General features: G+C 44.7%; 1 protein-coding gene across 4 annotated transcripts in view; it reads left to right on the top strand.

The window, feature by feature from the left end:
* CRTC1 (CREB regulated transcription coactivator 1) overlaps window positions 1-13,560 on the top strand; it is a 96,178-nt gene extending 82,618 nt beyond the window's left edge. For 2 of the 4 annotated variants that reach the window (XM_034422614.3, XM_034422616.3), the window contains 3 exons: window positions 3,495-3,581; window positions 6,741-6,936; window positions 9,997-13,043. In XM_034422614.3, coding sequence (XP_034278505.1) covers window positions 3,495-3,581; window positions 6,741-6,936; window positions 9,997-10,208 — 495 coding nt within the window. In that variant the 3' untranslated portion in view covers window positions 10,209-13,043. Of the gene's footprint in view, window positions 1-3,494; window positions 3,582-6,740; window positions 6,937-9,996 lie in introns of all 4 variants that reach the window. The other 2 variants (XM_087876230.1, XM_034422615.3) reach the window with 2 other exon arrangements.
* Window positions 13,561-15,193: the final 1,633 nt, after the last annotated feature.

A 15,193-nucleotide genomic window follows, 5' to 3' on the forward strand; every position in this document is an offset into this window, starting at 1 on the left:
TCTAGTCCAGCCCCCGGTTCATGCAGGAGAACCTATACCATTTCAGACAAGTGGCTGTCCAGTCTTTACTTTAAAAAGCCTTGGTAGTACAGTGGTCTAAAGCACCCTGTTATTAAGACCAGCTGCCTGCAATTACTGCAGGTTCGAATCTCGCCAGGCTCAAGGTTGACTCAGCCTTCCATCCTTTCTAAGGTAGGTAAAATGAGGACCCAGTTTGTGGGGGCAATAAGCTGACTTTGTATAAATATACAAAAGAATGAAGGCTATTGCTTAGCGCATTGTAAGCCGCCCTGAGTCTCCGGAGAAGGGCGGCATATAAATCAAATTAAAAAAAAAAAATGTCCAGTGATGAAGCACCCACAACTTCTGTTCCACTGGTTAATTGTCCTCACTGTTAGGAAGTTTCTCCTCAGTTCCAGGTTGCCTCTCTCCTTGATTAGTTTCCACCCATTGTTTCTTCTCCTGCCCTCTGGTGCTTTGGAAAATGAATTGACCCCCTCTTCTTTGTGGCAGCCTCTCAAATACTGGTAGTCCTCAACTTACAACGAACCCCTGCCAAAATTACTTACAACCAGTTTCAAAGTTACGGCTGCTGCAGAACCACCGCAGCAGTTGCCCTTACAATCAAGCACAGGGATGTGCAGTGCCCCCCCATCTCCCCCCCCACAATTGCACCTGGTTGGGTCCCCACAGACCTTGAGCCTGCTTTGCCCCCTCATTGGGTCCCACAGCCTCCTCCCCACCCTCCATCATGGATCGTGCCAGAGGTGGGTTTCAGCAGGTTCTGACCAGTTCTGGAGAACCGGCAGCGGAAATTTTGAGTAGTTCGGAGAACTGGTAAATACCACCTCTGACTGGCCCCGCCCTCATCTATTCTCTGCCTCCCGAGTCCCAGCTGATCGGGAGGAAATGGGGATTTTGCAGTATCCTTCCCCTGGAGTGAGGAGGGAATGGAGATTTTACAATATCCTTCCCCCAGGAGTGGGGAGGAAATGGGGATTTTGCAGTATCCTTCCCCCAGGAGTGGGGAGGAAATGGAGATTTTGCAGTATCCTTCCCCTGCCACGCCTACCAAGCCACACCCACAGAACCAGTAGTAAAACATTTTGAAACCCACCACTGGGTCGTGCACTTACCTTTTGAGGATCTCCGCCATTCCAGAGCTCATGTTAGGGAAAAAAGGCAGGCCTCCGTGTTCCTAGGCCTTGGAGAAGCCAGAATTCATTGCAGCCATTTTGAAAATGGCTCCTGCTTCAGGGACATAGCCACATGGCTCAGAGACACCAAGGGATGGAGCAGCCCTGCCCTCCATCTCTAACATGAGCTCCAGAGCTCTGCAGATTTTTCAGGCTTATTTCTAACATGACAATAAAAGGCATCAGTGTATATCAGGAGTGTCAAACTTGATTTCATTGAGGGCCGCATCAGGGTTGCGTTTGACCTCGGGGGGGGTGTGTGGAGTAGGCGTGGGCGTGGTCAGGGCAGGCGTGGCCAGCTCAATATCACTTGTGTCGGGGGCGTCTGTGACGGCCCAAGCGCTCTGCCAGCGAAAACAGGCTCCTGAGCTCCGTTTCCGACTGCAACGGCCTCCTGCAACCCTCTGCCAGGGAAAATGGAGGTAGAGAGGGCCGCGGGTAGTCCTCCTGAGCTCACTGGCAGAGGCCACGCGGGCCGGTCCTTCGTTGTTTCCAGGGCAGCTTCGCAGGCCAGATCTAAGCACCTCACGGGATGGATCCGGCCCCTGGGCTTTGAGTTAGACACCCCTGGTGTATATGATTAGGGCTTAAGTATAAATTCCTTGATACTATTCCAAACCCATTCCTTTAAAATATACCTGGTATTGAACATTGGAGATACAGACTTGCAGGATTTATTAACGAAGCAAGGAATGGACTTTTTCTCACCCCCCCACTCCATGTTTCCTGTTTTTCTAATGGAACAAAAGGTACTTGCAGGGCGAAAAGACTCACTCATCGAAGCAGAAAAGGAGGAGGAGATCTTTCTGTTGCAGAAGCTTGCAATGCATGCATCTAATACTGTTTTAGAATCTTTATTCTACCTGCAGTTTTTTCATTATTATACAGCATATGGCCCTCTCCCCCCCCCCCCAACCTGGATGCTTTCCAAATGTGTGGGCATCGACCAACGGGACAGATGGGAATTCTGAAGATTAGAATCTAGACTAAGGAATGATGTGGCCCTCACAAAATGATTCCATTTATGTATCTGTTTATTTAGCATTATTTGTATCTCCACCTACCTCACAGAACGTGACTCCGGGCAGCGTACAAAGACAGCTGCAGTTAAAACAATACAGCCAATCTCATAACATTGAACATAAATCAAAATAAAAACATGGGAAAAAGACTACTGTTTTTCATATTTACGACCGTTGCAAACATCCCCTTGGTCACATGATTAAAATTCGGTCGCTTGGCAACCGGTATTTATGACCGTTTCAGTGTCCTGGGGTCACGTGATCCCCTTTTGCGACCTTCTGACACGCAAAGTCAATGAGGAAGCCAGATACACTTAACAGCTGTGTTAGTAACTTAACTACAGGGAGTCACTTAACAACTGTGGCAAGAAAGGTGTAAAATGGGGCAAAATTCACCTAACTGTCTTCTTTGAAGCGGAAATTTGAGGCTCAGTTGTGGTCGAAAGTTGAGGACGACCTGTAATTTTGTCCAATAGATCAGGGGTGTCAAACTCGATTTCATTGTGGGCTGCATCAGGGTTGTGTTTGGCCTGGGAGGGCATTGTGGGGGTGGGCTGGCTCAGGAATTCTGGGAGTTGAAGTCCACAAGTCATAAAGGGACCAGAAATGCCCATCCTGTTTCAGATGATACATTTCCTATAGAACCCTCTGAAACTGAAGCTCCATTACCAGAAAGGAAAGGCCAGGAATTGTCCAAGGTGGCTGAAAGTTTGATTGATGTAAGTCAACAATTTCTGGAGGGCAATATATGATATATTCATCAACATTTAATTGTCCCCTAATAGCCCCCAGCAGATATTTTGTGCCCATTAAGAAAGATTGTGCCAGCCTATTCAGAAACAAAAGATCTTCACCTCCACCAATGGGATTAAAATTTACATTCTTCTACGCTACTTTTGTAATGTAAGAAGGTTACCTTTCTCTGTCCCACTCCCAAGTGTTTAAAATCTATGTGCAGAAATGTGTCTGAATCTTGTTCTTCTTTCCCCAATCTACATTTTTCTTCTGCAGTCCTTATCTAGGATGGATAGGGCTGCAAATGTTTTCTCTATTTCCCAATTCTTTTTTTTCTCCCACTCCAAATTATCCCTCCCTTTTATAAGAGTTCTGTTTCTGTTAATCACTCTGAGAACCCTGCCTTGTCAGTAACTTCTTATCAATAGAATTTGAGCAAATCAATCCTAGAATCAACAAAATGTAATGGTAAAACCTGGAAGCACCATTTTGGGGTGGAAAAGAGATGACTTTACATTAATTCTTGTTTTTCTTCTTGCAGCAAACGTCTATCCTAGGGAGTGTCTTTGGTGACTCTTGTTACGATCAGCAGATGACTGCCAGGCAAGCAAATGCTTTATCCCATCAGGTGAGTGGGAAATGTACTTCATTTACTTACAGGTAGTCCTCAATTTACAACCATTCATTTAGTGACCATTCATAGGTAAAGGTTCCCCTCGCACATGTGTGCTAGTCGTTCCCGACTCTAGGGGGCGGTGCTCATCTCCGTTTCAAAGCTGAAGAGCCAGTGTTGTCCGAAGACGTCTCCGTGGTCATGTGGCCGGCATGACTCAACGCCAAAGGCGCACGGAACGCTGTTACCTTCCCACCAAAGGTGGTCCCTATTTTTCTACTTGCATTTTTTACGTGCTTTCAAACTGCTAGGTTGGCAGAAGCTGGGACAAGTAACGGGAGCTCACCCTGTTACGCGGCACTAGGGATTCGAACTGCTGAACTGCCGACCTTTCGATAGACAAGCTCAGCATCTTAGCCACTGAGCCACCTTGTCCCTAGCAACCATTCATAAGAGTTGCTTATTGTGAATTCTGCAATATAATGGGGAAGTTGACTTCTCAATTTTCAATTTCAATTTAATTCAATTTATATGCCGCCCCTCTCCGAAGACTCAGGGCGGCTCAAAATACATTTAAAATCCTAATAAAAAACATTTAAAAATTTAAAACATTAAAACATTAAAACTCATTCATACCATACTCTTCTCTAAGGAGAAGAGATTCTTTACCGCTCCACATTTCTCAAGCACACTTTTTGAGTAAATCTATTTTAATTGGGGAGTGTGATTAAGTGAATCCATTGGCAATTTTGGAAGATAAACGTCACATAAACTATTTCAGAGAGTCACCTATCTCCTAAATTAAAATGAATGGCCCCGTGTTTCTTAAGTCGACCTTTTTTTAGATTTTTACAGTTCTGAGGTTATTGGTGTCTTGCTGCAGCTGAACAATAGAAGATACCAACAATTATCCTTTGAATTAAATTAAATTAAATTTGGAATATAGCATATATCACTGCCTAAAACACATTCATTTTGCTATCTCCATCTTGAAGGCCTTTGAAATGCAAATCTCGTGGTTAAAAACTTTTGCATTTTTCTGTTTCTTTTGACTTCCATTCTTTGTGCATCACAAGAGTGAATAAGCAAAGTATAAATGCAAAAAGATAAATAAGATTAAAAATTGACCTTAATTCCTGGGATTACACAGATCCATCTATGCAATTTTTGTGGCAACAATGTGGATATAGATTGTTTTTGCCTTGTGCGATTTTCCCCCCCAATTTCCTAATCCAGAGCCTACAGCTTTGAAAACCACTGGTGGTTTTTCATCCAAGTACTAGTGAGGTCTGATCCTTCTTAATTTACAAATCCAGATAAGGTCAGCCAATGCTGAGAAATAAATAGGATAGAAGAATTTAATGGAATAAAAATTAGGGCAATAATTCAAGGTCTCTTGTGTCCAGCTGTGAGGCATTGCTGCCCTCTGGTGGGAAGATGCAGAAAGTAAGGATGCCTGCTAGACTTTTGGGCTATGATGCTTGCTTTGGAATAAGATCCATTAAAGCTGTGATAAAGTATGTAGCAAAGTGGATACGTTAAGACTTTGGCTATGTTTTGCCAAGTGTCAGGGCAGTGATCAGTGTCCAGTTGGTTCTTTTTTATCCGAAGACAATGAACATTCCAGTAAATGAAGGGATTTTAAGCATTATTAGCTGAAGCAGAGTAAAAAGTATAACATAAAAAAGTATAAAATAAAAAGCATCCATACCAAACAAGATGATACCCAAATCTCTTATAGGATGTCAGGAGCTCTTTCATAACAACAATAGAGATAGCCCAAGGGCAGCCAATTTCTCTAATGTTAAATTGTCCCAAAGGTGTTTTTTTCAGAACTGAAGAAGCTTTTTGGATGAGAAGCAAAACGTCTTCAAGGAAAAACAAAGTCCAGTTGCCTTTTGAAAAAAGCACCTTTGGGACAACCATGACCTGGATGACCAAGAATCTTTATAGACTCTAATTCTAGGTTCCATGTATGTCCCCCCTAATAAAAACCACCCCACAATTTTTATCAAAATTTGGCATTATGAATTCATCGCCCTGCTATGTTCAGGAGACTGTAAGACCTTACCTTGTTTGGGTGGCACATGATTCTGGGATGGGAATCGAAAATCTGAGACTTTCACAGTGGGAAACACTTTTTAGTTATGAGAAGATTCCCCCCCCCCAACCTCCGGAATCTTCTTTGTTCAGCAAGCTAGAGTGAAAAATAAACAGGCTGGCTCAGAATGAACTAAATTTTTAGTTTTTTCTTAATATGAAGGAGAAATCAAAATATCTCACTAATTCCTAGCAATAACACTGTTTTGCATTGCCACCATAGACTGGCTTAGACCAGGTTTTTCAAGCTGTGTTTGGGGGAATCCCAGGTTTCTACAAAAACTTGGTGGGGTTCTGGAGGAGACTAAGGAGGGGGGGAAAAGTTAACTTGGAGCAGTCAGTTTTCTATCACTAGAAATTTGCCTCTTGGTCAGGAATTCTAGAGTGTGTAAAAAAAAGTTCGAACAGCACAGATTTTAATGACAACTTCCAAATATAAAAAGAGCCCCAGAATTGCAAGAGGCTGTACCAGCCAAAAACACAGCTCGGGAGCCTGTTTTCGCTGACAGAGGCATCACGGGCCGGTCCTTCACTGTTTCCAAGGTGGCTCCACGGGCCAGATGTGGCCCACAAGCCTTGAATTTCACACCCCTGGACTAGACTGTGTGGTTAGATGCTAGATATTCAACTAGGCTACTCGTAGTGTCTGGTTGACACTTAGCCTCCTCCAGAACCAAAAGCAAAATCAGGAGGAGAGGCCGGTTTCCCTCAGCCCCTGCATGTAAAAGCCCTCTGGTTTCAAAGTGGGGTGGACTTCTACTCCAACTGGGGAATTCTGGGAATTGGAGTCCACAGATCTTAAAAGTTGCCAAGGCTCTAGAGCAGAGGTGGGGGAACTCTGGCTCTTTTATGACTTGTGGACTTCAACTCCCAGAATCCTTGAGCCAGCACAAGTCATAAAAAGGCCATAGTTCCCTACCCCTGCAGAGGGCAAATGATGGAGCCAAGTGGGATTTGTGTCTGTAGATGCAATCTATCTCAAAGGAGGTTGGGGAGGAGAACTAGGGGAGAAATGGTGGCCTTCACATCCTACCTCTGGTGGCCTTAGAAATAGGCCTTTGATCTGATCTCCAGGATTCCTTCCTTCAGCTCGAGCAGTTCAACATGATTGAAAACGCCATCAGCTCCAATAGCTTGTACAGCCCCTGCTCTACCCTCAACTACTCCCAGGCAGCCATGATGGGGCTGACCGGGAGCCACGGGAGTCTCCAGGACCCACAGCAGCTCAGTTACACCAGCCACGGGAACATCCCAAACATCATCCTTACAGGTAACGGAACACCCTGGTTTTAGCTCCTTGGGAAATACAGGTTAGCAGGGGCTGCTAAACCTGTAAGTTCAGGGATAGGTAAACTTTCTTGCACCCGGGGGAGGTGCTTAAGTTATTTATTTATTTTGTGAATAGTAGGGTTATAAGAGTCTTTTCTTCAGGGAATTGTGTTAACAGGTTGAAATGAGTACTTCAAACTTTATAGGAAACTTCAGGCATCTATTTTGCCCCCCTCCCTAGGGAAAAAAATGGCCTGATTTTTTTTGGGGGGGGGAATATTTTTTTTAAAGAGGTCAAATCACTAATTCACTTCTTAAACTCCATAACAATCAAAAAACGGAAAAACCTTCTGAATTGGAGGTTAAGGGGGCCGGTTACCACTGCCTATGGTCTGTAGTCTATGAATTGCCACTCATGCTTGGAAAAGGAACCATTTTGCAAGCAAGGGTTATGTCCTCTCTGATGACTCTTTTAAATATACATGAAGGGATAGTGAGGAGAGTAAGAAAAGATAGACAGAACAAATAGGAGGTTGGCTGGGTGGGGACAGATAATTAACTTCCTGAAAGCTTATTGTAAAGAAGAAGAAGAAGACTTTTTGCATTCTGTGTTGGAGGCCAAGGCTACATCCATTTGTTTGCTTTTTGTTCCCTTCAACACAAGGAGAAACTTGCCGGAGTAATTTAAAAATGGATCTTGTTACCTGTAGCAAAGATCAGAAAGGGAATTTAAAGCTCTCTTAGATCATGTGTGAGTTTTTGGCAATGCCATCCCCAACATTTCAGAAGTGAGAACATTAAAAAAATTTTTAAGAGATTTGGTGAACTCCCTGCTTTTTATTTATTATTTATACAATGGCTGAATCTTGAATTCAAGGAAAGTTGAGCTGTCCACGGTCAAGCAGAGCCTACCCCCAATTCTGCACCAATCCTGAATTGTCTGCACTGAAGAGGAGGTTGGCTGAGATGTCTTCCTCAGTGCTATCCTACAGCTCTGGCACACGGGACCCTGGCTCCTCATGGCCATTGGTCATCCACTTGGGACTTGAATAGCAGGAGGAACCATCCATTTCCAGTGTGGAGAACTTGAGCCCACTTTGAGTCTGAGTAAAGACCACAGCTGACCAGCAGTTACCCTTAGGAGGAGTTAGGGTTAGGAATAAGATGTATTTTGACCAGTGGATGAAGAACCGTTAGTGACTGAGGGCCAGTTAAGTCCCTTCGAAAAGGGCCCAAAGGCAGGCAGAAGTTCTTTATTAAGCTGGCTCATTGGTAGGAAAAAACCCAGCAGTGGTGAAATCTGAATCAGTTTGCTATTGGTTTGCTGGCTGTGCCAAACACACGCTGTGTGCGCACACATGTGTGGTTGCATGCCAAACACGTGCTGCGTGCATGCACAGTGTGCACCAAACATACATTGCCCATGCACAATATGCACCAAAAGGAGGCTTGGGAAGGTAAGCAGAACAGCAAGGGGGGGATCAGCTGTGCCGCATGATTTAGATTCACTAGAAAGCAGGATTTCCTGCTTTCTAGCGATTTTAAATTTATTTATTATTTATTAATTAAACTTATATACCGCCCTTTTCCCCAGGGGGACTCAGGGTGGTGGACAGCCAGAAATTAAAACACATATAGTACAAAAGTTAAGAAAAAACTAAAATAGATTAAATCAGCGGCATTACCAATTTAAAATCCCAAATCTACAAAATCAAAAAATTCCCAATTTAAAACCCAAAAAACCAATAAAATTAAAAGATTAAAAATCCCCATTAAAACCATTTAAACTAGGCCGGTTTATTGGAATAAATAAGTCTTCAGGGCCTTGCGGAAAGTGCGGAGGTCCGGGATCAGTCGTATTTCAGGAGCTAGCTCATTCCACAGGGCAGGTGCCCCCACAGAGAAGGCTCTCCCCCTGGGGGCCGCCAGCCAACATTGATTGGCCGACGGCACCCTGAGGAGGCCCTCTCTGTGCGAGCGTACTGGCTGGTGGGAGGTTATCGGTAGCAGCAGGCAGTCTCGCAGATATCCTGGCCCTATGCCATGGAGCGCTTTAAAGGTGAGAATCAACACCTTGAAGCGCACCCGGAAGACCACTAGGAGTCAGTGCAGCTAGTGCAGGAGAGGTGTTATGTGGGAGCGCCCTGTTGCTCCCATAATCACGCGGCACAGCTGATCATCAGAAATACTGGTTCGGAGGAACTGGTAGCTTTTTTTTTTTTTTTAACTACTGGTTTGCCTGAATCGGTAGTTTTTATTGCTACCAGTTTGCCCGAACTGGTGCAAACCGGTAGCCTTTCATCACTGCTTAGCAGGTTCTGTTTTCAGGGGCCCATCACAGGTTTACTGGAGAGACAATCAGCTAGGAAAGAATTCTTTTTACCATACTTGGAGTTAGTTAGTTAGTTAGTTAGTTAGTTAGTTAGTTAGTTAGCTAGTTAGTACATTTCAAAACCCTCCACCTCCCTCAAAGAGGGACTCTGGGGAGTGCACAGCAAGGTATTAAAATTGTAAAAGCAATCGATAAAAAGTTAGAGGCAAGGATGATAAAACACTGTTAAATTTATTTAAAAGGCAACAAAGGGAGGGCTCTCGGAGCACTAGCCAGCCCCACGGCTGCATGCTCTCCATGCAAGGTTGTAGGGGACATGTTTTAACTCCTTTTTGGAAGGCCAGGAGATTGTGGGGGAGCTCTCTCACCTCTGGGGAAGAATAATCTGCAGGCGGGGGCAAGATGGCAGAGAAAGATGCCTTCCTGGACACCACCAGTTGAATTCTTTAGCTGACAAGGTCCGCAACATACCTTCCCTGCCTACCTGACTCGGTGGGATGGGCTGATGTGAAGGTTCCCATGGTATGCCATTTGGGGGGGAGATAGACTAGGCGAGAAAACATCCAGGTAATAAGATTCCTCTTTCCCCCCCTCCCTTTTTTTTTCTTTACTAGCTTCATTAGGTGAGAATAAATAGCTCAGATTGAAGGAGAAACTGAGCAAACTTGATCAAAATTCTCTCTCTCTCGCTCTCTCCCTCCCCCGCTCTCTTTTTCTTTCTCTCTCTAGTGACCGGGGAATCGCCTCCCAGTCTGTCGAAAGACCTCACCAACTCTTTGGCCGGGGTGGGGGATGTTGGCTTTGACTCAGATTCCCAGTTCCCTCTGGACGAACTAAAAATCGACCCCTTGACCTTGGATGGGCTTCACATGCTCAACGACCCTGACATGGTCCTTGCGGATCCCGCCACAGAGGACACTTTCCGGATGGACCGGCTGTAGGGGGGGCGTGGGGCGTTGGAGAACGGGAAAAGGGGGTGTGCCACGCAGTCCAAAGGAGCGCATCCAAATCACCAAGTCCCGGAATGTCCATGCCACTCTGGTGCTCGGAGGGAGATCGGGCCGAGCCCGTCTCAGATCTCTTGCATCCCATCAGGGTCCCCGGAGAGCCGCAGCTCCACTGTGTGTCCAATTTAGCAATCGCTTGTTCTACACTTGCCTGGCGGCTGTCCTGCTCGCCTCTCCTCCCCCAGCACCAACTTCAAACCTTGGTTCATGCCTTGCTGTTGAGAGAACGTTCCTCAAAGAGCCGTCTCTTCTACCCCAGCCCCTTCTTATCTCCCCTCCCTCTGTCACCAAAGTTCCAGCATTTTTGGTCCTCTTTCCTTTGCCCTAAAAGCTTTGGGCTTTGTGTTCGGGAAGTGGAGTGGCAGCGAAAGTTATATTTCCCCCTCCCCCTCCTCTTTCCAAGGCAGAGGAGCTATTCAGAAGATAAAATAGGTGTATTGTTTTGTTTTCCTTGTGTACGTAAACTATCCGACCTTTGGCTTCTGTTACAAAAACAGGCATCCCGCATGGAACTGAGGGCTTCCCCATCCCCCCCATCCCCGCCCAGAGGGAGTTAAGGGACCGCTTGATGAAAATGGGGAGTTTGGAGCGGGGAGAAAGAGAAGGACATGATTTCTAAAGCTACTTTGTGAATACCACTGCCTTTCCATGGAGAAGGACTGGACTTGGAGAGGTGGAGAAAGCCAGCTGTGGCTCTCCGAATAAACTCCGTAAAGCAGCCGCTTGCATTGGGAAGTGGGGTGGGGTGGGGGGCGCAAGCGGGGTGAAAGAGTGGCTTGCAATTCTCTGCTTGATTCTCCAATCCTTGACTGTTTTCTGGAGTCCCATCATGGCCTGTTAGCTCATTTGCCTGTGTGCATGCAGCAGCTTTCAGAAACAGCTGTCTGACCGCCACCACCCACCACCCCCGTTTGGGAGATTTAGTTGCATGAGCCACATAATTCCTCTCGGCAAACTGACCGTGTAAAAACTGTTTTGTTTTTGTTTTGTTTTTTTCCTTATTTTTGTTGTTGTTGTTGTTCCCTCAAAGAATTTTCAGGGAGAGGCAAAGGCAAGCCGAGGGAGGAAAAGAAGGCACAAATGTTTTTCTAATTATACATGGAAATTCTGCAATTTGTCTGAAGGAATGAGATCTGGGTCGTCTCCTGCAAGGTTGCTTTTGGTGGTTTTTTTTTTTTTAATAACTTTTTTTAAAAGCAGCAATCTCTCCCCCCTCCTTTCCCCCCCTCCCCTTTTGCTTGGGAAGAAGTAGTTCTTGTTCTGCATATATTAAAACAAAAACGAACACCCCAGCTTTCTCTCGTGCATGAAATAATCTGCCTCTGACCAAATCAGGGCCTGGTTATTATCTTTGTGCTCCATATTGATTAGATGTAAATCCTTTCAAGTGGCTTCACCCATACAAGGAGGAGGCCAGGACATGTTCAGGTGAGGGCATCCATTAGACTATCCCAATCTGAGATTTGTCTGGCTAGTGGGTGGATTCAGTGGCCCATAAACCAAGGGGTTTCCAACCCTGGCAACTTTTACAACTTGTGGACTTCAACTCCCAAAATTCCTCAGCCACCGTAAAGTCTCCTGCTTGGGCAGGGGGTTGGATTTAAAGACCCCCAAAGTTCCTTCCAACTCTGTTATTCTGTATTCTCTAGCTTTGCAGTACCTTCTTTCTAGCCAAAGCTGGAGGGTCGGTCCCCACAGCCCCACACACAATATGTCCTGAATCTAAGATTTGAGGCCCCCCCACCCCCAAATGCCTCTTACTATTCTTTGCTCTCCCTATTTTCAGACTTACCCCTCTCCTCCCCCAATGAGTTATAGCTGGATCTTTGTGTGTATAAACACGCACACATGCAGGTAGCAGGGATATCCATTCCGAGTACGTGTTCAGTTATGTTTTGTTTGTGCCATGGTCAGTTTAATAATTTTTGCACTAAAAAAGATGGGGGTTTTTTTTAAAAGAAAAAAAAGTGTTGTAGGTTCTTTGTGTAATGTTTTTGCTGTGATGTGTTCCCCTCCACCCCATCTTCTAAATTCTGAAAAACGCTCTCTCCATTTCATAACCCTTGTCAGTATTTTCGTTTGACCGCCTCTAATACTCCTAGTGGTCTGCTTATTTCAAATTTTCTATGGCTGTTTCTCAGAGGAAATCCACCGGAAAAATCAAAAGGCTGCTTTATCCTGCTTTAAATACGGGGCCCTAGGTACTAAGCAGTCCGTTTGCAACTCTCTCTCTCATTTCCGACAACACAGTTAGTTTGTTTTCAGTCAGATCTCTCGTCTTATTTCATCAGCATGCCAAAATTTCCTTTGAACCTTGACCTGTAATTTTGGGGCAATTGGAAAGCAAAATGCGGAATCCTCTCAGTTTGACTCAATCCTTTCCAGTTTGGGAAAGATTCATTGATTCTTGAGCTGGATTTTTTTACATGGAGATATAAATGGCTATTTTCTTTCTCTCTCATTTTTTAGATTTACACATGTACATAGGAAAACTTGTGTATTGATAAATTGTAAGTAGTTTTACAAAATGGCCTTAATTTACTATTTATGTATATACATAACGGTGTGCGATTGTGCATGTATATGTGTGTACATAGTCACACACATAGACATCCTCGCCAACAGACAAAACCTGATCTGAATGCAATTTAATTTGAAATAGCTGAGCATCAGGGACCATTTGCTTTCAACAAATATTATTTCAGTTTTCCCTTGTTAGGCTGGGGGAAGCTGGAAGTACATGTTTAAAAAAAAAAGGTCGTAGAACAAGGAAGAAATTGAAGACTTAAACAGCAACCTAAGCTGTGATGTGGATCTGATTTTGCTGGTTGAGGTATTAATTATGGGCCCTATGGTTATCTCTTTTTACGCACCTTACTTTCTGTTGCTTTATAAAATGGAAAACTTCCCTCCCTCCCTTCAATTCTAAGTAAAATCTGCATTAAAGATTAAGGAGGTGGGGGAGGAGAAAAATAATGAATAAATGCACTAGAGCTCCAAGTTACAGGATCTGCAAATTGCCAAAACTGATGCAGGGTGGGAGGAAGGCAAAAGAATCTTGTTACGTGTAGGGCTTAGAAACCCCAAAGTTGCATTCTATATTTTCGGGTTCCGCTTTGTGTTTTTGTTCTATGAAAAAAAAAGGGGGGGGAGGGGATTGTCTGGGGAAATAAGCCTTTTTATGATTGTTGATGTCTGCATGAATGGTGAAGAATCTGTCAAAAAGTGGTGCCTGTTGTTTAGGTAGGGAATTAAGACTTTAAAAAAAAATACAGATATGTCTTAACTGTGAGCTTAATTTGGAGCTGGATTTGACCCCACATAGTTATGAAGCGGTCCTTCTTTATTTTCATTCCTTAAAATCTGACTTCATTCCCCCTTCCCTCCTCCCCAAAGTTAGGGGCAGGATTGACAATTCTCTGCCCCGTTCCTTCATTTTAGCCTCATGATCAGCACAAGAGAGAACCTCGGCCAAGAGAAAATTACTGGCCCGAGATCATTAAGTAAGTTTTGGGGTGAAAAGGAGCTCCTGTTTGAATCTGATACTAAAATCGAGAGGGAGGAAGCCTGAGGCTCTCCAGATGTTTTTCCTGTCCATTTCCAATATCCTGCCAACGTGGTCAGTGGCAAGGGATTGTGGCTTTTGCCACCCAAAACATCTGAAAACCAGCAGTTCGTGAGGCCCTCTGAGCTTCATGGTTTTCTCACAGACATTTCGTTACCCAGCATCATCAGTGTTTGCTCTTTATTTATATACGAGTGGCTTGCCCTGTCGGTGTTGGTGGGAGCGTTCTTTGTGATCCCTTGATTTGGCTGTTAGGCCACTAGTATATAAACAGGGGGCAAAACCCACTCCTTTCTAGCACTGATGATGTTGCCTATTTGGCAATGAAATGTCTGCAAGAAAGGAACTAAGCCCAGAGAGCACTAAGGACCCCAAGTTCAGTTTTGCAGCTCATAGTTTGAGCCACAATTGTTCTCTTCTGTTGGAACCACCAGGTTGCCTCTTATTCAGAACTTCTGCCGTGTCTATCAGCTTCCAGGCTGCCATTCCTTAGGCAGACACCAATTCCTACGGACTGGGGTGACATGCATTCATTTGCCCTGCCAGATGGCCTTAATTCCCCTCCTTGTCCTTAAAGCCAAGCCCAGAGTGCCACTGGTCAGACTGAAGGAATATTATGACAGAATGAAGGATATTTTGTGAATAAAGACACCCTTCTTAGGAAGTTTTTGGAGACTTATTTTCCTCATGCTGGAAAATAACCCGTCCCCCTCCCTGAGGCTTTGTTTCTTTTTGATTTCCATATCATTTCAAAGGAACCCTTCATTTCTCTCTTCATAAGCTGGTTCGTGAAGGACTGGGTGGTATAAGCAGGACATTGCCTGTCTCCCCTAACTATCCCTGGCCAAACTTTTCTTCTTCCCTTCTCCACTTCCACTCTGGGCCTCTGAAGAAACTAGAAGATTTGACACCTTTACGTTTGAGGTCTCTTGATTCTCCCGGGGGGGGGGGAGGGGGGGACATCAAAATGTTCACCAGGGGGTTTGCTTTAATTTGACATATCTTGATTTTTTTCCCTACTTGCTGTTGGTTCAGGGCGATCCTAAGATTGAGAGGAAGGGGGAATTCAGTGTAAATAATCCTTTCTCTCAGGGGAAACGGAGATTTGGTCCAAGTTGAGTTTGACAGTGCAGAGGAGGGAGGTTAAATTATTTCTCTGTTTAAATAGTGTCTTCTGTTTGAAAAAAAGAGAATGAGAGCCAGAGGGTGGGACATCCCCATACGGTGGTCTTTCTCAGCTTTGGCAGCCTGAAGATGTGTGGACTTCAACTCCCAGAATTCCCTAGCCGCTGGCTGCGGAATTCTGGGAGTTGAAGTCCACACATCTTCAAGTTGCCAGAGTTGAGAAAGACGG

This window comes from Pantherophis guttatus, chromosome 1 (genome assembly GCF_059756535.1).
Source record: "Pantherophis guttatus breed Tessera chromosome 1, ASM5975653v1, whole genome shotgun sequence".
NCBI lineage: Eukaryota > Metazoa > Chordata > Lepidosauria > Squamata > Colubridae > Pantherophis > Pantherophis guttatus.